Here is a 20555-nt window from a genome sequence, read left to right as displayed (position 1 = left end):
TGTAAATATACGTTTTGTAAATATACCAAACGACGTTAATGATTTTTTAATATAAAATATAATATATATAAAACGTGAAAAAATATTCTTCGAATCGATTTAGTATAATATAGCACATAATACAACATGAAAGTAACATAATTGTGAATAAATAAATAGCATTTATAGAAATAAAATAAAAGCGTATGTTATTAATTGTGTTGCTATTGTAATAAATATATATTTACATTAAAATTTATACCAAATTAAATTTATGAACTTGTTTATAGCTAAAACTCTTTTGATTTTAAATTTCGTATGCTTTATATAATTCTTCTATTTTTTCTTCTGATTTGTTTTCAGTATTTTTACAATATTCAAGAAGAATTTTTATTCCTAAAATAAAAATAAATTTGTATAATATTGTTAAAAATAAATGTGTATAACATACATACCATCTTTTTCAGCATTATTAATAAACATGATAAGTGCTCTGAATCTCTTTACTTGACTTAAGTCTTTCAAATACTGATGTATCGAATCTTTTCGCGGTATGAATTCAATTCTAAGAATATCTAAAACTTCACTGAAAATATCTGATTCCATGGAATCTTGAAATATTCTTGGCAAACTATTTGAAGGTAATTGCTGAAATACAAAGTTATTAATTTCATAAAAAGATATTGGTGAATATATTATTGCGACATTAAATTAGTTAAGTTAATACTTTTAAGTAATGATAGCGATATTCTGATGACTTATTTCTGCGCCAATCTATAAGGAATTGTACAGCTGTTTTTGGGACTTTAGGCAGATCTACTGGTACATTTTTTTCAACTTCCAAAGGTTTAATTAAAGTGTTATTCTCTATAACAATTTTATCATCAACCATATTAGATGATTCAGTTTGCTGAACATTATCTGTACTGTTAATTAAGATAGCTTCGTTTTTACATGTTGCAATTCCAAATTCTGCATCTTGTACTACAATACGTTTCATTGATCTCTATAAATAATATATAGTTAAGTATTTAATATTTTAATAATAAATATTAAAAATTTATTGATTTTAATTTCACGTTATTTCCTTACTTTTGTGTGTAAGTGAGGTGGTTTTACAATAGGCTCTACAATTTCGACATTATCTTTTTCTGGTAACCATTTTGGAATTTGCATATATTTTGTTTTGCTTTTTATTGTCTTATTTACAACATCTTGCTCTATTTTTTTATTATTTATTTCTTTGTTTATTTTATTATTAGAATTCCACATTTTTTCACCAATATTTTTTACTACTGACGTTTCTTTTAATGCTTTTTCCTCGAATATAATAACTGGCTAAAAAAGTTAGGGTAATATACATATGAGGAGATTTACAATTAAAAAGATAATAGATATAAATATTAAACCTTAGCTTCTAGTTTTTTATTGACTTGAGTAAGTTTAACTTGTGCTTCCTTGTTAGAAGGCTCTAATTTCAATATTTTTTCCAAATCTTCTTTGGCTTCTTTATATTGTTTTAATTCTAATCTAGTAATTGCTCTTCTATGATAGGCTTTTACATATGTTGAGTCCAATTGTATTGCTGTAGAACAATCAGCTTCTGCAGAGTATAAGCTATAATAAAATAAAGTATAATATTATAATACTATATATATAATAATATAATATTCAAAAATATATACAAATTAAAAACGACATACTTGTCTTTTTTTAAATGACAAAGAGCACGATTTGCATAGAAAACTGCATCATATGGAAAAATTTTTATTGCCTCGCTATAACATGCAATGGCATTATCCCACTTTTTTTGCTGTACGAATATATTGCCTTTTTGTTTATGCTCTGTGGCTAAATCATGCTTTGTTGTTAATGCATCTTCGTTTAATTCTTCTTCAGATTCTTCAGATGAATCTGTTTTATCTATTTCTTTACAAGCTTTTTCCTTCATTAAAATATTTTAATCAAAAATTAATTTTAATATAAAAATAATAATTCTTAATTCTTTTTATATAAAATTTAGTTGTGATATAATATGTGCTATCTAAATATATAAAAATCATAAAAACGAAAAAATTGAAGGACTTACTACATCAAATTTATCCCAAGCAGAATAATCACTTGATTTAATTCGTTTTGTATTTGTATTACATTTTTCTTCTTTTGTAGCAGGCTTTTGTACTATCTTTTTCTTTTTACTTCTTATTGGAGGTAGAACCTATATAACGAATATCATAATTATCATGAAGCTTAAATAAAATAAAAGATGAATATTATTTCCCAATAATTATTTTAATTATTTTAATTATTTATTTTATAAAGTACGACAACATTTACTTGATCATTATTTTGATTGAGGAGCTCCTGGTCTTTGCGTTTCATTTCCTTTTCCCAATTTTTCAAATCAAGAAATTCAGTTTGTAAATCTTCTGAATTATCTTTTACTTGTTTTTGTAGTAAAACAGACTTGTCAACGCTCATACTTAAAGCTCTGGAAGCAAGGAATAGTTATTACTTCGATATAGTTTATTTGATTTCACTTTTTTATACATTAAGAGAAGATTCACACATCAAATCTTTCATAGCAACTTTCAATTTATTTATATAAGTCAAATATTTTAATTTTTATAAAATACAAATTCATGTATCTTACGTACAATATATATCAATAATTATATTAATTTATTACTATTGAGAGAGAGAGAGAGAGAAAAATTCAATTCGTAAGTCCCAGAAAACTTATAAATCATCAATTTATATTAACCTATACGCATTACCCGATAAAGGTTTTTACTTACTTTATACTGTAGTGTTAAAGTTTTTTCCGCTATATGGCAGTTCGATCGAGTACGCAGAACCGTATCTATGAGGTTAGAAATGGGGGCTGTACACAAATCTTATATTTATGTTTAATTTGTTAATAAAAAAAATAAAATTTACATGATAAACGAACGTGTATATATGTTTATACAATTTTTACATTTCTAAATTAACTTAGAGTAACGATCGTATTCGAAAGAACCTGAATATGTATCTTTATTACAATGAAATAATTAAACATGTTTATATTTTCGCGCTTTTAAAAGGTATTAAAGGATCGTATCGAAATCGTACCTTGTAAGAAAAATTCGAAGTAAGAAATCTGCTTTTCAAAATATACGAAATGAGCTTGACATTCGAACTCATAGATTTTGGATACTTTCCATTGGATCGACATCGAGCAGGCTTCAATGTTAATACATATCCGAAGGGATGATACTGACTACCGAAGCAGTTCTCAACGGACGAGTGTCAGGTGCGCATCCAAAGAAAAGAAAGGTTTCTTCGAGATGCTTAATCTGCGGTTTGCTAGTATTCGTGAAAATTTTAATTTAACGTCGATTTGTTTACTGTATATTAAAGTTTATAATTTAGAATTTTTATATACAATCGAGTGATTTCAAGTGATATAATAGATCGGTATAAGTTTTTATAGATGTAATTGTTAGCTATATTGAGATTAAAAAATTATAGTGATTTAGATAAGAAAAAGATTGTGTAATACTTTTGAACTATGTTAAATACGTATAATGAATATGGAACTGGACATAAGAACTAAAAACAAGAGTATTTAAAATATATAAAACATATCGTTAAATCGAAATACACATAAAATCTTTTAACAATTTCACGATTGAGTTTATATTAAATTTAGAATAATTTGCTATTGAATGAAGATAGCAAAGTAAATAATTTGCAATTACATAACTGAACAGGAGTCAATTAAAATATTCTATGTCTACATATTTTGTTGCTACGTGGGTATGAACGGTAAGAATTCCATAATTAAACACATTGACTCTTTTTAACAATATGAATAAAAATGAACGATCGTTAATGATTGTTCTCGACGTTGTATTGCAATTCTCTCCAAAAACTAATGGACTTGTATTAAAATAACTACTGAATTATTCGTTTTTTCTCTTTCTTTTATGTTTTTTTTTATATCATTGCACTTTCACAACAAAAATATTTTCTTTCATTTATAAAGATTTCGAGAAAGTGCATATTATTTAAAATAAATCGAAGAAAGGTGATTTCTTGACAAACCGGATATTTTTTTATTTTTGATCGTCATTTAAAATACAGTAATACTTTACGAGAGAAATAACATTTAAATTTGTTTATCGATATCTCACGTACGATTTCGGCGTATACGCGAAACATCGATAAAAAATTTAGGATGCGTTTTTTATTTAAATATTTTTCCACGTAGCCATATTAATATCAAGATTTTAATTACACCCACGATAGTGTCAAAATCAACGTAGGATACATAAATTCGTCGTTTTAAATATACGTTTGAAATATATTTAATTTCAAGGTTTACGTCTCAAAATTTGTATTTCGATGCTGCAACTCGTTCGCAGATATTTGACTTTTATGAATCTATCAACAGAATACATCTCGATGAGTTTTGCATTTTTTGATGATTAAAGATATTTAATGCTTTTTTTAATATAATGCTACATTGATTGAGAAAGGAAAAAGATTATTAATTGTTAAATATTTAAAACTATCATCAATAGTATTTCTCAAGAAAATAAAAATATTAATCTTTTAAAAAACATTCACTCGATAATAACTCGTGAGGAACTGAGTCTTCGTCACGATTGACTGATAACGAAACTATTAAATTTGAAGGCTTACGTGTATTTATATACCTCTTTTATGAATATTCAAAATTTCTCATAATTCGTATGTACATTCTGTTACTCGTATGTATATTCGCGAAACATGGTGACAGAAATACATGCGAAAACTGGTTAATCATATAGCTTATATACTTATTTATTGTCGGACTACAGATATATTAGGTATATAATAATAATAATAATAATAATAATAATAAAGAGAGCGCATCAGGCTACGAGTAGACATGAGAAATTTGAAGGCCTCTTTCTGTGGCTACTAGCGTCTCTTGTGCCAAGACGATAAATTCGGTAGTCGTTTGAACGATGAACGTAGTTAAGTTTCGGAGACAATAGATCGTATGTATATAGATATATGGAAAGAAATATAACAATTTATTCTAATTAAATGTTTAAAAGAAAAATGTAAATTAATATTAAACTATCTACTAAATATTTAAGACAACTCGATGAGAAAATTATTCTTTTCTAATGTTGTGCCTGAAGATCAGTGAGCACCAGAATAATTCAGATTCAAGGACGGAACATGAAAGTTTCCAAAAAATCATTAGAATGATTAAAATAAGTGACGATAGTCGAACGAGATACGGCACGTTCCACAAAACTCCCACGTCCGGAAATCTTTTGTAAATTGTATGTTTATCTAGACAGTGGGTACTTCGACGACCGATGCTATATTTATCAACGACGGTGCATACTGGCGCGAATCCTAATATTTAATATTATTTGCGACGCGACTGTAAAAAGAAAAAAAAAGATTTCCAGTTACGCCAACATGTTTTGCGTTGGCGTTGAAACTACGATGTCTCGTTCGTGACATAATTTGCATCTCAAATAATATTGCCATTCAAGAAAATATTTATATGACATCGTCTTGTATTCATTCATCATCAATATTTTTCAAATTCTTGTCTATTACAATGATACGAAAATTTATTTAATAAATAACATTATCCTATAGTGGAATGAACTTTTGGGTGTTCTTATAATGCTTCTTGAGATAGTATATGCACCTTCTAAGTACTTATTTGTCAATAAGTAGTTGCAACACGTTTTAGGATAAATGATGTCGTTATAGAGAGACATATACGTAGATACGTCTGGCGCAAAGACCTAGGCCTAGTTCTTTCCGGTTCTAACCGATTTTACCCCTTCGGGCGACGCGACTATTTCTAGCTGCTTCTATGTAGATCTGCTTGTAAATTGCCGGCGAAACGACAAATTTCATTGTTTCATTATCTTTAGGCAATGGTCGTTCGTATCAGATGACCGTGGCTATTTAAATCATTAAAAGATACGAAATGATCTCGAAGTATCATGACTAGAAATTCGATATTTCTGGATTCCAACACTCGAAGGAGCTACACGTATAAACGTCAATAGAGTTTCGAAATTCTATTTTACGATAAGATGAATGTGTACGCCAACCTACAAGGATTGCTTTAATTTCATTTCATCGAAAGAACGTGCGACTTTGTTTCAACTTTAAAAATCTTAATGCAATCTTATAATAGAATTAATAGAATAATATTGAAGGACATTTTATATTCGACAAGAAAGCTTATATTCCGATTCTTCCTTAAAGGTGCAGTATGTACCGTTTGTGGTCATAGCATGGTAGCTACATTATATCTTTTCGATATTTCTAAAGAATGCGATACATTTGCAAATGGTAGGTAGAATGAGCGATGGTCGTATTTCATCCTCTTATTTCCTAGAAACTGACAGCTATTTCACTTGTAATTTACAGATAAAGGGTAGCCTGACGTCACAATTTATTTATGAAATGGCAGGACTGTACGTTACTTTACTAAGCACTAAAATATTAATGTGCACTGTACTCCATCATAACGATCGATTATGGTTGGATTTCGAACTATGCAAATGTCAGCATATCGAAATGTAAGATAATGTGCGATCGATTCTTTATGAATAATTTTTCTACTTATTCTATACCTTATAATTATATTTTGACTCATAGACCGAAAAGTTAAAATTTAAGCGCAACGTAAAGGAATTGAATAACTATATGAAATCAAAAGGGAAAACGAGATTTTTCTAAATGGATAAAAGATGACCGTCTCTTATCAATACGAAGTTGCCAGCTCCACGAGCGGAGGATTTACCAGACTTCTGCTTATGTGGAGGGGTTCGCTCTACAAGCTTATTTACAGAGAACTTGTACTCTTTGTGATTATGTTCGCATCACTCTCGGCTATTTATCGTCATGCTTTGACCGATTTACAAAAGAGGTATGCGCTGAATTTGACAGATTTCGACTTGCAATGAATAAAATTCTCTATTTCTTTTACAGGGAATTTGAGAAATTCGTGATATATTGTGATACGTTCATTAACTTAATTCCTCTTAGCTTCGTGCTAGGATTTTACGTGTCCCACGTAGCTGATAGATGGTGGAAACAATATAATGCGATACCTTGGCCGGATAAGTATGTTTTTAATTTTATTATTATATTTTTTTTAAAGATAATTCTTTATTTATTTCTAGGGTTATGCATCTAGTGGCACTTTATGTTAGCGGAGATGATGAATACGGTCGTATGTTGCGGAGAGGTCTTATGAGATATTTGAATCTCTCCCTAATACTTGTACTACGTTCCATTAGTTCGGCGGTAAAAAGACGGTTTCCAACTCTCGATCACGTGGTAGATTCCGGTAAAGTAAAATATCGTCTACAAAAGCGTTCTATTATTATTTCAGTAATTAATATGTCACAGGTTTCATGACTTCCTTGGAATTGGATTTATTTCAATCGGTACCAAGTCTCGAATTCAATACCTACTGGATCCCATGTACATGGTTTATCAATCTGTTGAAGGAAGCACGTCGAAACCATAGGTTGCCCGATGCGCAAGGTTTAAAAATAATTATGGAGGTTTGTTTACTTGGATTTCATTGATGGGAAGAAACGAATTTCTTAAAAATTATCAAGTGCGATCTAATTGTCGTCCGAGGAAAATTTTCTTTAAATTTATAATCTTCCTTACACGTAGCTACGCGTCAATATCGAGTATTTGTTTCGTCGAAACGCAAAGATCGTCATGCTCCATCAACGATGACTTTGTTTCTCAAGATTAAATATGAGCGATTTAATGACTTTTGCGATTACTTATCGGCTCAACTTCGTTTCTTGTCTTGGTAATGTCTCATATAATTGCTTTAACAATTAACAATTTCTGATTCTAGTCCCGATAAATTCTTTTAGCAAAATAAGTATACAAACCCCTTCAAATTTTTCATACATACATATATATGTATATATACGTTGTAGGAATTCAATGATTTTCGCTCTAAATGTGGACTCTTATGGAGTTATGACTGGGTTTCCATACCTTTGGTTTACACGCAGGTCGTGACCCTAGCAACGTACAGTTTCTTTGCAGTTGCACTTGTTGGTCGTCAATATATCGAGGGAAATCAAAAACAATTTCAGCTAAAAGTTGACATATATTGTCCTCTATTCACGATTCTACAATTTTTTTTCTTCATGGGTTTATTAAAGGCAAGTTCAATATGAATAATAAAATGATATAGAAACTAATTTGATAATTCACTACAGGTAGCTGAACAATTGATAAATCCTTTTGGCGACGATGACGAGGATTTCGAATTGAATTGGCTTATTGATCGTCATGTCAAGGTAAGATCGTCATGTTTTTCGATCATCAATAGTTTGTCTAGTTGAAAACTTGCGAGTGTTTGCGTTTGCTTTAGGTATCATATTTGGGCGTGGATACTTTGATGACTCGCTGTCCGCCTCTCGTAAAAGATATTTACTTTGATGCAGAAAATCTTATCTTACCTTACACCGAAGCAGCAGCAGCTTACAAGAGAAAGACTTATCGTGGCAGCGTTGCAGATATGCCGTGAGTTTTCGTTTTGGTTTTCGATTGTTTATTCTTTGATGTTGAACACGAGAGAAAAAAAATTATTGTAACATGACAGCAAAAAATTTTACGATGTTTAGGGTGCCAGAAGAAAAACAAACAATGTTCTTACCAGGAATATTAGAAGAAGAGGAAGAACCCAGAAACACACCTCGTACGTCGAGTGCTAGTTTAGTAACGCATACTGATAGTCCAATGACTGAAAAGCGGTAAGGTTGAAATTAGTTAATTTAATTAATTTATCAAATATATATTTTTTCAATTAATTTAATATGTGCGTATGTGTGCATGCTGCGTGCAAGATGAAAATGTAGATATTTTTTTATGGGCGAGCTTTAAAGATTTTATATACGAACTCTATTAAGTTAGATTCGTTTGTTTCAGCCAGATTAGCGGGTCACCTCAAACAACTCCATCGATGGTTAGTAACTCTAGTGAAACGGTTCTTCAATTAGATAATCAAGAACAACAACAACAACAACAACAACAACAGTGCGAAGCTGAGCAAGGCGATCAACAACGCAGGCGTTTGACTGGTGCGATGAGAAAATTTTCAGCTATTGCTAGGCATGCGAATCCACGAATTGAGTCGAATCGAAAGCCTTTCTTTGCAGCAATAAAAACACCCAAGATATTGCTGCAACCTTGGCCGAGTGCCACCAACTTATCAGGAATAAACCGTCATCGAGATCCCGACACGCCCGCACCATTCACTGCTCCTAAAATACTATGCGTCCCACCAGCTTTACAGATTTCATTTACCGACGAAGCCGAAGATCAAGAGAATCGCGAAGGTTTTGATAACTCTGCTTTTTTTCATGAAGACGTTGACGATCGTTATATAGAGGATCAGGACGATAATACAATGGATAAGTTAAGGAACGTTAAACAATTTGAACGATTCGTTTTAGCGGATACTTCGGAATGTTCAGATGCGCAACTAGAAGCGATAGATCTACAGCGTTTCAGAGAAACTATAAAACAGAGATCAGAAAGCTTTTCTAACTATCTTCTTCAAAGACAACGTTCTTCAACCGGATCTAGCGATAAGAAGGGTGTTCATTGGAGAACAGATGAGAGACGACCTTCGTTGCTGGCTCGTCGGAAAACCATTCACAGCGTCCCAACTTCTCTGCAAATCATCATACCACAAGCAAGGAGTTCACCAAACTTAACCAATATAGAAGTTGAAGAGAAAAAGATAGTGAAGCTAGATACTCCCGATGAATCTGAAAAGGATACCAAAGTTTAAATATCGATATAATTCATATATATTACATATTTGTGAGTACGATAAAATATTTCAATTTTGATCGGTTTTTCCCGCCATTATTTATCTTGTGCAACGTTTATATACTGATTTAAATAGGCTAAGTATTAATATTAATCTCTCTTCTTATAGCATTTGATACATTTGACGAATTTTCTGCAACATCATGGTAAATATTAGTTCAGAGAAATGATCATGTTTATTTATTTTTCCACTGGTTACATAATTTATAATTAATCCAACCTCTTTCTCTCTCTCTCTCTTTCTCTTTCTTTCTCTCTATCTCTCTTTCTCTCTTTCTTTCTTTCTCTCTCCCTCTCTCTCTCTCTCTCTCTCTCTCTCTCTCTCTCTCTCTCTCTCCCCCTCTCTTTCTACTTTTATTGTTTTGATAAAGGAGTAAATTATAATATATTTCATTTCAATGCACTTCTAGATCATGATCAACATAGATAGTAATATCTATAATGAAGACAAAACAGATTTGATCAAGTAATAAAAATATAAATAATATCTTTAATGCACATATTTATGATATTATATTGCTATAAACCATGTTATGATGCTATAAATTTATTAGAAATTTGTAATAACATTTTAACATATTAATTTATTTAATCGTTTTACTGTCGGCCAAGATTTAAATATTTATAAAGATATATTTATTAGTTTCCATCTCAGTATTATTATAAAATGACTGTATTATTATAAATTAATTATTTCTATAATTTGTATATGATTCAATTTATGATTTTTTAAATTGTAAACAATAACTATTTGGCGGAAGAAGCTGTGCGATTAATATATTCTATATTTGTTGAATAATAGTACATTTTAGAATAAATACTTATAATTATTTTCAAAACATTGGGAATTGCTATGTATATATTGTAAATATTAGACCCCTGAATGTTTCTTTAAACACAATAGAATATTTCGTCATTGTTGATTAACTCCAAGCATTTATCTTCTTATGTTCATGAATCTTTTATGTAATAATAAAGGCATGGATTCTAATTTGATAATTTATTGTATGTATAACAATTAATATATAATAAGTGTTAGTAAATAAATAGTAGATGCAACCATTTTTGCATGCATTTTTGTATTGTTCATCATTCTTGGTTTTATAATGGTTTACTCGAACTATGAATCCAAGTGTAATTCTTGATCGATTTTCATGAACAAAATTTTATTTTAAAGATGAAGTTTTAAATAAGAACTCCGCTTTTTCAAATTTTGAAAAAAGCTTTATTTCTTTTTAAATCGTGTCAAGGAATGGTGCCTTTTCGAGAATAATTTTTGCATAAGAATAAAGCATTTTCAAAAATTCGAAAAAGCGGATTCTCGCTTAAACTTTCACCTTCAAAATGAAATCTTATTCATCAAAATCGGTCAAGAATTACGCCTGAACTCATTGTTCGCGTAAACGCTGTTTTCGATATTTTTCGCGAAGAAAATATTTCGTACGTGGCATCTTTCGAAATTTGAAGCATAAGGGAAAATTCCTCATATTCTCACTACTGATTTTCACATAAACCCTTAAACGGTGTGCGTTTGTTCCGTGAAGTTGACGATTGTCTGTTTGTTGTGTAAACTGATGATGCTCCGATTTTCTAATCTATTTCAAACGCAATGAAATGCATTTAAGGATGTTCACACGGAGAAGCTACGGTAATTCACTCAAGCATTTTAATGAGCTTTGAACAGATGATTCTATGGAAAAAATAAGGAAATATTTGTTTATATCAATGGAACTAAGATTTTAAGATTTAATTTTAGAAAAATTTGTAGTTCGCTTTATATATTATATACTAGAAATGCAGAAATCCTATAATCAATATGAAGTATAATGGCAAGTATCTAGATTCGTACTACAGGAATGAGGTAGGTTCGAGACTGGATGATCAGTTTTTTTTTATTCTATCGACGTAAATAAATATAATCAACTAATTTTTATTTTTTTTTGCAATTACATTTAAATCCTAATTAAAATACAGGTTCACAAAAAACTAATTGCTTATTAGTTTAGAATGTACATTATCACTTTTATATTTTTTTTTATATACCGTAGTTTTCTACATATATTTATATATGTAGAAGTTTTTATATATATAACAAGTTATATATATACATGTGATAATATATATATGTTGAATACTACGGTATATAAAAGTAAATATAAAAGTGATAACGTACATTTTAAACTAATAAGTAATTAGTTTTTCACATAGATAATAAATTGATTTGTAAAGACAAAAGAGTGAAATCTAAATATAGAATAATAGGAACAATATTTAAAACTGGGAAAAGTAAAGTTTATGTGCATATGATAAGCAAAAAAAATCTTTTCTAATTTTTCAAAATCCTTGGAACGTAACAGTAAAACTATATATTTTAAATTAATAAGCGATTAAAAATGCATAATAGTTTTATATATTTCCTATACTGAAAGTCGACATTTTTTAGAAATTCTTTCTTATTTGATAATGTAGTAATGCGTTATTATCCAATTTTTTATATTTATTCTCTCCACTGATAGTAGATATGTGTTTTGCAATGATCTGTGCTAGATAGAACACAGTGGCAATATAGTTTCGTTCGAAAGCATATACATTTATCGATTATTTTATTAAAAATAATAATTAGTGAATACATACTTACATATTATATATTTTTTTGATAAAATATGAATTCGTATCGTTCTACATTATTTACAAGGTAAGAATTCCCAGTGTTATTTTTTTATGGTTTCTCTATAGGAGTAGTCCATTTTATATTATTACTTTTACACTACTATTATAATAATAATAATATATAATATAATAACAAAAATAATACATTAATAAGTAGAAGTAAAAGAATATATTTATATACATCATGTACAGTAGCGCTCAAAAGTCTTTTGACAAATAGTTTTTTATTCATAACATAAATTACATTAATGCTATTACATTATACATATATTAAGCATCATAATTTATAATTTACATATAGTAATTCATATCTATAATAAAAATATATCGTATTCAATTTAAATGAATATTATATAAATAAAAATTTACTTTATCAAAGGTCATAAGTCTTTTGATATTACTATGTTTAATGATTTTACTGTAATTGCATAAAGAAAATAGATCATAATTATTTTATAAGTTAATGAAATACTAATACTTAGTTGTACATTTCTTTACCGATAATATAGTCTCACATTTGGGCATGGATCTGATAAGTTTCATTATTTGATCCTGTGGAATTTTTATCCATTCGCATTGAAAAGATTTTTATCCAAAGCTTTAAAAAGATTATTCTGATTTAAGTAATTCTGTGTTCTAATATGTCTATCCTATTTTTTCCACAAGTACTCTATAAGATTTAAGTTTGAATTTTGATTAAACCACTGCGAAATGTTGATCTTCCTCTTTGTAAAATATTCTTCTATTAGCTTAACTCAATGTTTTTGATCATTATCCTATTGGAATATTCAGTTCTGTAGCATTTTTTTTCTAACATAATGTATTATTTATTTTCTTAAAATGTCCCAATAAAAAAGCGATCAATTGTATCTTCTACATGGAATGAAGGACTGGCGCCCTTAGCAATCAATTTTAGTCTTCCTATTTTTTGCACTGATAGATTTTTTTAATTCCATAATTTTGCTGTATTTCTCTAATAATTTGACGTGTAGACTTGCGGGGATCAGCGACTGAGGTACTTTTGATAATCTTATTGATTCTTATAGTTGTTTTACAAGGCTTTCCTTGACTGGATTTATGATTAACATTTCCTTGTACTTTATATTAATGATTATAACTCGACTGACCAGTCGAGATATACTAAAACAGCAGACGATTTCTAATTGACTAGGTCCTTCTTTTAAAGTACATATTACAATCTCTTTAAAATTCATTGAATATTCTTTTCGATGTTATTTCATCATAATTTATTATATTAAAAGAAGTTTACAAGCGTATGTGTATACAGCAATAATTATTTATTGGCAAGAATCAAAAATGTCAAATGACTTTTCGGCGATTGACAAGAAATTTTAATTTTAAAGAAATAGGTTTTTCAACATCAATCCGATATTTTCGAGTTGTAACGAAAAAAACCTCTGTACTGTATAAGGATTAAAGAATAATTGAGCCGAGAAACAGAGAAAAATAGCAGTGTTTATAAACGTTTACAAAGTAATGCGTGAAACTTAACGTCAAAAGATTTGAGAGCTATTGTACATCCTAGAATACATATGATGATGATTTATAATAATCAAAAAAAGATCAAAGATAAATATAAATATGAGACTGAAAAGCATGAATTCACAGCTAAACTACTAGATTATTTTATTCTAATTCGTACGAATTCGATTGTTATTTTACACGTGAAAAGGTCTAACAAGCTTAAACATTGATACGATAGACAAATGATGGGAATCGGTTCATCGTTTGCGTTGAGTTCATATTTTGTCCATTCTTGTGTGTACATACTTCGAACGAAAGATAAATAGCCTTCTATATCTTTTATACGTATGTATTGCCATCTATATCTTAAATTAGTAAGTTTCATTGGATAAAGAATGTTACATTTATTTTCGAATTGCTTAATTGACCGTTTATTACTGTAGACGTAAATATATTATGTTTATTTAAATTCACTTGTAGATAAATGCGTAGAAATAAGATATATATTTAAGATATATGAAATTTGATTAATTTTATTATTTATTTTCATTCAAAATTGACTGTTTTGGAGTACATAAGGTCCCTTGATTTTATTATTGTTTTTTATTATTGTCTACTTCGTGTGCAGATAATTAATTTTTTAAATCAAAGGAATTAAAATGAATATTGTTTGTGTTATATGCAGTGATTTATTAATGCCATCAGATGATGTGTTTTATACACCATGTGGTCACATTTTTCACTTTACATGTTTAATACAGTGGTTAGAAAGGTAGTACTTTTCAATTTTTTTATCACATAAATACTTAAATATTATTTGTTGAATATATTTACAATAACCTTATATTTGTACATTTCTTTATATAGATCAAAGTCATGTCCGCAGTGTCGAGAAAAAACAAATCAAAATAAGATACATAGAATCTATTTTAATTTCTCTAATAATGATACTATTGTAGAGGATACATCTTTCTTGCAAGATAAAGTTGACAAACTTACATTTCAAATTTTACTTAAAGACAAGGATATTAAGCATTATACTGAGAAAAATGAGAATTTGGAGAAACAAAATACTGGGTTAAGAAGTGAAGTCAAAAAGGCCGAAAGTGAAGTACGTGAGAAAGAAACTGCCATTCATGCATTAAAAGAACAAATAAAGTACTTTAGACAACAATGTACAGAAGTGGATATTATTAATCAGGAAGTCATTAGGTTAAGGAAAAGAGTTGAAGATTTAAAAAAGTATGTTTTGTTTTTTCTTTTTCTACTCAAAAAATATTTATTTTAATATTTTGCAAATTTAATAAAGTTCGAAGTTTATCATTTGTGTTTTAAGTATACAACTTTTAATGGATGCTCCTGCTGAGGAAGTAGACGATATGGTTTCTAAAACAAATGATTCTAGCACACTTATTACATATATATCTATAATGAAAAGGTATATCAGGTAAAATATTGTAAAATATATTATAATATTAATAAATTCTTATTTTTAATCTTTTCTGGTTTTAGAGAAATGGCTAAATGTGTAACTAAACGAAGAGAGATGAGAGCTAAATTGCAAAGCATACAGCAGGAACTCACTAAAGTTTCGATGGAACGTAATTATCTACTTGAAGAGCAGGAAAAACGAAAGTATGTTATATTTAATTAGTTAGATTAGCATAAATATTTTAATCTACATGTGTGTTTTTAGAAAGTTGGAAGAAGAATTAATAACGTGTGAGAATGAAAAAATGGTATTACAAAATAAGCTCCAAGATATTGAAAATAATGGATATATCAAAACACATGTATCAAATATAATGAAAACAAAAGAGAGCTATTCGAATTCTATTAAAATATCTAAAGAAGAAGTTAAACATACTGATCAGATGGGTGTCAAGAATGATACAAAAAGCTCTCTGAAAAGAAAAACAAATTTCATAATGGAGGTATCAAAATATATTTTTATTTTACACATTCTGTAATGTTATGATATTATTCATGATCTATTAATCATTTATAGTCATGGTAGAAATTAGTAAAATATTGTTACAGGATATCAAAATAAATTCACCTAATATTCCAGTCCAATCAAAAGGTATTTTAGCTTTAAAGGAACAATATACTGCACGACAAGCTACCAGATCTACGTTTTCTATTTTAACGAAAAAACCCAGACTTTCCCAAAATTCTGTTGTAAGTGTAACAGTAACTCTTAATTAGTAGAAATTATGTCTTATATGTATTTAATTATTACAAATTTATTATTTTTAATTAATTATTATAAATTGTAATATATAGGAATCTGTAAAAAACGGTTCAATCACATATGATGGTTTTGGAGGTCACTCGAAGTATGATAAATTTCCTAGTCCTATTCAAAGTGCTAAATTAAAGAGAACGAAAGAGTGTTTGTCTAAGCCAAGGAAACCTAAACTTGACACAGGAGACAATAAAAAACTTAGTGATTTAATTATAGATATATCATGATACTTGAATTAATCTAATATTCTATTTTTTATAATTATATTTATATTTTATAGTAATTTACAAGTGTATTAGTTTGTATATGTATAGTACGCCATCTTTATTATTTTCTAGATTAGATGGATTTTATGTGATTATATTTAGTGAAAAGTCACAAAACAACTGAAAGTTAGTTAAAAGGTTATAATTCAAGATGCTGATATTAACGAAGTTGAAAATAAGATAACTTATATAAATATATTTTTGATGTTATTATTCATATTTACTATTTAATATAGTCTTATTATAGTAATAAATATAATATATATAATAATGCATTGTATGAGAAAGAATTAATTTTAGAAATTGAAAATATTGACTTAATCATTGCCACATTGTAGATGATAATTATTCAATTATTCTACTACATGTCAAATTTCAAAAGTAACATGAAAATGATAAATAAGCACTTCTTTCATATTCAGGAAAATAAAAAATATAATTAAACATGTCAAATTCTCTCTCTACATACTATTCACCAATTTTAAAACCATGTTTTATGGGACCTCAACTCCTTTCAAAACACGATTTGGAAGGTACTGATATAAGAGGTTATTTCAGGAATTATAGAAATGGGACGATTTCACGAATTATTGTTAGTAGTCATTGTTTCAAATTAAATCTTTAATGAGTTAAGAAACTTTTCTTTTCCAATAATTGATATTTTCTTATATTTCTTATTTATTATAATATTTTTCATAAAGATACCATCGTATAGTTGGAATGTTTCAAAGAAATCCTACACTCCACGACCAAGTTCTATAATGACTTTTCAGGATCGACTCCGTTCTCTTGCATTTCCACAGAACAATATTTCTACCATTGATCCGATACTCATGAAAGAAGTGGACGACTTATACACAGTATTGATTTGTTCATATAATATTATTTTACTATAAAATTAATCATTTTTATTACATTTTTTTAGCGAATCTTTTTCATTATGAGTTATATTCACACTAATGTTTATTTTTTTTTTTTATAAAAAGGTGGTACAAGCTCATCGTGATCAATACAAGGATCATTCATCAAAACTTCATCCATTACACTTTTTCAAAACAAATAAGTACAAGTATCAGTGCGCATCAACGTTGATGCCGTCGTATTTAAAAAAGTATCCGACATCATATACGAAATACAAAATACCTTCAATTCTTCCATTGACTTATGAAAGAAAAATAGAAACTCCTTGCATACCCGATTTGGTGCTTTCTGGCATTTACGATCGTTCAAACTGTATTACATATAAGCGCTAACTTATTATATAAAAATAACACATACGTTGATATCTTAAAATCAGTGGATTTAAAGTGCTTCTAAAATTAGAACTTAAATCGAAAAGAGTGAGCAAAGTCCGGCATCCTCGCAACGAGTCGTTCAAATTCTTGAGGCGAAATACTTCCATTTTCAGAGAAATCCATTTCAGATATCATCTATAAAATTAAAATGTAAGAATTTAAACAAAATATCCTAAGATCGTAAAAAGCGAAACTTTAAGAAATTCATTATATCACTAAATAAGAGTTCATCGACATTTACCATACGTGCCACTTTTTCGGCATGTTCACGATCCATTTCATTCTTGATTTCTTCATTTTCATTAACACCAGTCAATCTTTGAATAGCTTCAATTAAATCGGCTAATGCAAGCTGATCATCGCCGTCGAAGTCTGAAAACGAATGCGTGACACTCTCGTTTATAAACAATGTAAAGTGTGACTCGCCAATGTGTCCTATTTCATGAAATTAAATGATTAAGATAATAAATATATCTATAGTATAAGTTCATCATTACAGGTGAACAAAAAATCTCTCGGACAAATATTTTTTTTTTTAGGTACCAAGAGTTACTTATGTAATTATCAGCGCTAAAAATTCTTGTCTTGCTATAACTTTTGAAAGAAATAGAATTTTTCAATCCTTGAAGTTTTGCACAAATTGTGACGTTTTCTAAATGTATTTTTTTGACTATATAAAGTTTGTGTACCATATAGTTTGAAAATTGCTTTTTAATATTTCAGACCAATTATTCGAAAAAATTCAAAAGTGCGTCCATTTAATTTTATAAATAATTTTATATTAAACATTAATGAAACAGTCTAATCGATTCTGCAGAATATTTTTGTAAGATGTAAAAACATTTGGTTTAAAATCTCAAAAAAATTTTCAAAATGATGGCAATTTAATTATAAATATTTTCTATAAATACTTTTTTAAATTATAAATAAAATTTATGAAATTGCCATATTGATTCCATTAACTAACACTTTATATATAGCTTGAACAATACATGAAGATGTTTTGTGTAAAAGTTTATATAAGTTGAACAATTATTTTCAAACTGGCGCCTATTTTAGTATAAACGTCTATTTAGTATTAATATTAAAATATAGCATAGTTGAGATTATACTTAACACATAAATGCAAATAAAATGAATATAAATGAGTGACAGAACTATATTGATCATATCTATTACGAAAAAGTTTGGCTTTTTCTGTTTTTCTTTTTTTTTTTCTTTTAAGGTATGCAATCATTTAAAAGTGCGTATCCACTCGTTGTACTCGTTACGTATTCTCATATTGTAATACTATTGCTTATTAATGTAGACGGTCAAAAGATAGGTTGTATTTTCCGTTTTTATATAGATACAAATGTAATGATGATATGTAATGATGATATACAACGGTGATATGATACTCAACAAATGTATACGCATCTTAACATTACAGTGGTCGAAAGTATTCGCGTTTATAATTTTTCGACAAATAGTCGAATTGCGGAAAAAGATGAGGAAATTAAAGTAATTAAAGTTGAAATTAAAAAAATTAAAGTAAGCGAATAAAGACATTATGTCTTCTTGCCTTCTTACCGAATATTAGAAATGCCCAGGCTGAACGAACGTTCAAAGGACAATTTTCCGAAAAGGCGGAGCAAAGGTCCAAAACGTCTTCGAAACTTAAGCATTCGTCTTGTTCCGAAGAAAATATCCGGTATATTGAATCGCGAAAAGGACTATGCTGAAAAAATAAGACTGAATTTTTAAATCATTGTTCATATATTTATCATATCTATTATAGATTCTCTTTATCTTTTTGTTCATATTTATATCTAATATATAGAATTATATATTCTATATTTAAAATATAAAAATAATATATGAGATATATATGAGACAGCTCTCTCTATATGACTATTAAATTATACGATCTATGAAAAATTGTTGTATACAAAAGATCTTTAATTTCAAGTAATATATAAACAAAATTATTAGTTTCTTCTTAAAATTATATGAAATTAATATGAAACGAATTATAAATGAATATATGTCTGAATAAAAATATCAAGATATGCTATGTTCACCTAGAGTTCTTAATCCAAATTGAATTTTATAGAGTGATCTTAATCATTTTTAGTAAGAGAAGAGTTAACGGCGTGCGTATAACAATACGTACCGCTATTTTTTCAACCGTTATTTCAACCTATATCTGCAATCGAATATATCATAATAATGGTATCATAAATTTTCATAGTTCTGTATTATTTGTAACAAGTAATAGGATTCTTTTTTAACCGAATGAAATCTATATCTATATTATTCGACAAATATGAGCTTTGCTATATCTTTAAATTGACATTATGAATACGTCTAGTGATTGACTTTAATCGGATGAAATAAAAATCAGATATGTCAACATTCTATTATTACTTACACGGACTTGAGGTAATATTTCATCTATTTGCTTCTTCGTAAAGCGATAATGTAAATTATCGTGCAAGATTCCTGGTGTTAAATCATTAAGTAGGTTGAAAATGCTAAAAAAAGTGAATAATGTTCTTATTTATTGATCCAAAAATATGTATATGAATAATACTTACTGATATATTTCAGATTTGCTCAAATATGATAATTCGACGTATTCTTGTATTAATTCGCTCGTAAGAGTATGATTAGAACGAAAGTTTCCCATGACTTCAGTTGCTTTTTAGTTTATCACATATACGTGAAAGAGAGTTATCA

At 28.3% G+C, this 20555-nt stretch overlaps 4 protein-coding genes across 19 annotated transcripts; 2 read left to right on the top strand and 2 right to left on the bottom strand.

Annotated features, from left to right (window-relative positions):
- Positions 1–15: 15 nt before the first annotated feature.
- Positions 16–9143, bottom strand: LOC124951525 (RNA polymerase II-associated protein 3). Of its 6 annotated transcripts, none has more exons than XM_047500048.1 (11): positions 8934–9143; positions 8690–8776; positions 8493–8589; positions 2317–2470; positions 2069–2197; positions 1683–1924; positions 1389–1596; positions 1072–1317; positions 707–985; positions 435–627; positions 18–375 (listed from the first exon to the last, which is right to left on the bottom strand). In XM_047500048.1, the coding sequence occupies exons 4-11, from the start codon at positions 2458–2460 to the stop codon at positions 287–289; spliced, it is 1530 nt and encodes a 509-aa protein (XP_047356004.1). In that variant the 5' UTR covers positions 2461–2470; positions 8493–8589; positions 8690–8776; positions 8934–9143; the 3' UTR covers positions 18–286. The 6 variants fall into 6 exon arrangements, with proteins under 6 accessions (XP_047356002.1, XP_047356004.1, XP_047356006.1 ...); XM_047500050.1 differs by lacking the exons at positions 8493–8589; positions 8690–8776; positions 8934–9143 and adding exons at positions 2778–2842; positions 3094–3327; positions 4683–4747; XM_047500046.1 differs by lacking the exons at positions 8493–8589; positions 8690–8776; positions 8934–9143 and adding an exon at positions 2549–2577 and having other exon boundaries at positions 16–375.
- Positions 3173–10916, top strand: LOC124951523 (bestrophin-4-like). Of its 7 annotated transcripts, XR_007101626.1 has the most exons (14): positions 3230–3789; positions 6256–6342; positions 6421–6572; positions 6652–6922; positions 6985–7119; positions 7179–7345; positions 7408–7565; positions 7962–8192; positions 8250–8330; positions 8405–8556; positions 8658–8786; positions 8962–9861; positions 9980–10016; positions 10281–10908. XR_007101626.1 is itself a non-coding variant. In XM_047500043.1 (13 exons), the coding sequence occupies exons 4-13, from the start codon at positions 6744–6746 to the stop codon at positions 9827–9829; spliced, it is 2022 nt and encodes a 673-aa protein (XP_047355999.1). In that variant the 5' UTR covers positions 3230–3789; positions 6256–6342; positions 6421–6572; positions 6652–6743; the 3' UTR covers positions 9830–10916. The 7 variants fall into 7 exon arrangements, 6 of the variants coding, with proteins under 6 accessions (XP_047355996.1, XP_047355999.1, XP_047355994.1 ...); XM_047500043.1 differs by having other exon boundaries at positions 8962–9113; positions 9192–10916; XM_047500038.1 differs by adding an exon at positions 5916–6136 and having other exon boundaries at positions 8962–10914.
- A 1596-nt stretch (positions 10917–12512) lies between these two features.
- Positions 12513–16737, top strand: LOC124951638 (E3 ubiquitin-protein ligase TRAIP-like). Of its 5 annotated transcripts, none has more exons than XM_047500346.1 (8): positions 12513–12565; positions 14711–14797; positions 14893–15267; positions 15362–15463; positions 15538–15660; positions 15722–15959; positions 16066–16206; positions 16312–16737. In XM_047500346.1, the coding sequence occupies exons 1-8, from the start codon at positions 12534–12536 to the stop codon at positions 16498–16500; spliced, it is 1287 nt and encodes a 428-aa protein (XP_047356302.1). In that variant the 5' UTR covers positions 12513–12533; the 3' UTR covers positions 16501–16737. The 5 variants fall into 5 exon arrangements, with proteins under 5 accessions (XP_047356302.1, XP_047356300.1, XP_047356304.1 ...); XM_047500344.1 differs by having other exon boundaries at positions 15362–15472; XM_047500348.1 differs by lacking the exon at positions 12513–12565 and adding an exon at positions 14453–14470 and having other exon boundaries at positions 15362–15472.
- Positions 16738–17402: 665 nt separating this feature from the next.
- LOC124951639 (calcium and integrin-binding protein 1-like) lies at positions 17403–20555 on the bottom strand. Its single transcript, XM_047500349.1, has 5 exons — positions 20414–20555; positions 20248–20350; positions 19407–19554; positions 18076–18206; positions 17403–17969 (listed from the first exon to the last, which is right to left on the bottom strand). The coding sequence occupies exons 1-5, from the start codon at positions 20503–20505 to the stop codon at positions 17859–17861; spliced, it is 585 nt and encodes a 194-aa protein (XP_047356305.1). The 5' UTR covers positions 20506–20555; the 3' UTR covers positions 17403–17858.

The sequence above is a fragment of the Vespa velutina genome, chromosome 9 (assembly GCF_912470025.1).
Source record: "Vespa velutina chromosome 9, iVesVel2.1, whole genome shotgun sequence".
In the NCBI taxonomy this organism is placed as follows: Eukaryota; Metazoa; Arthropoda; class Insecta; order Hymenoptera; family Vespidae; genus Vespa; species Vespa velutina.
The sequence above is the reverse complement of the archived record's forward strand: the minus strand, read 5'-3'. Positions and strand labels throughout refer to the sequence as shown.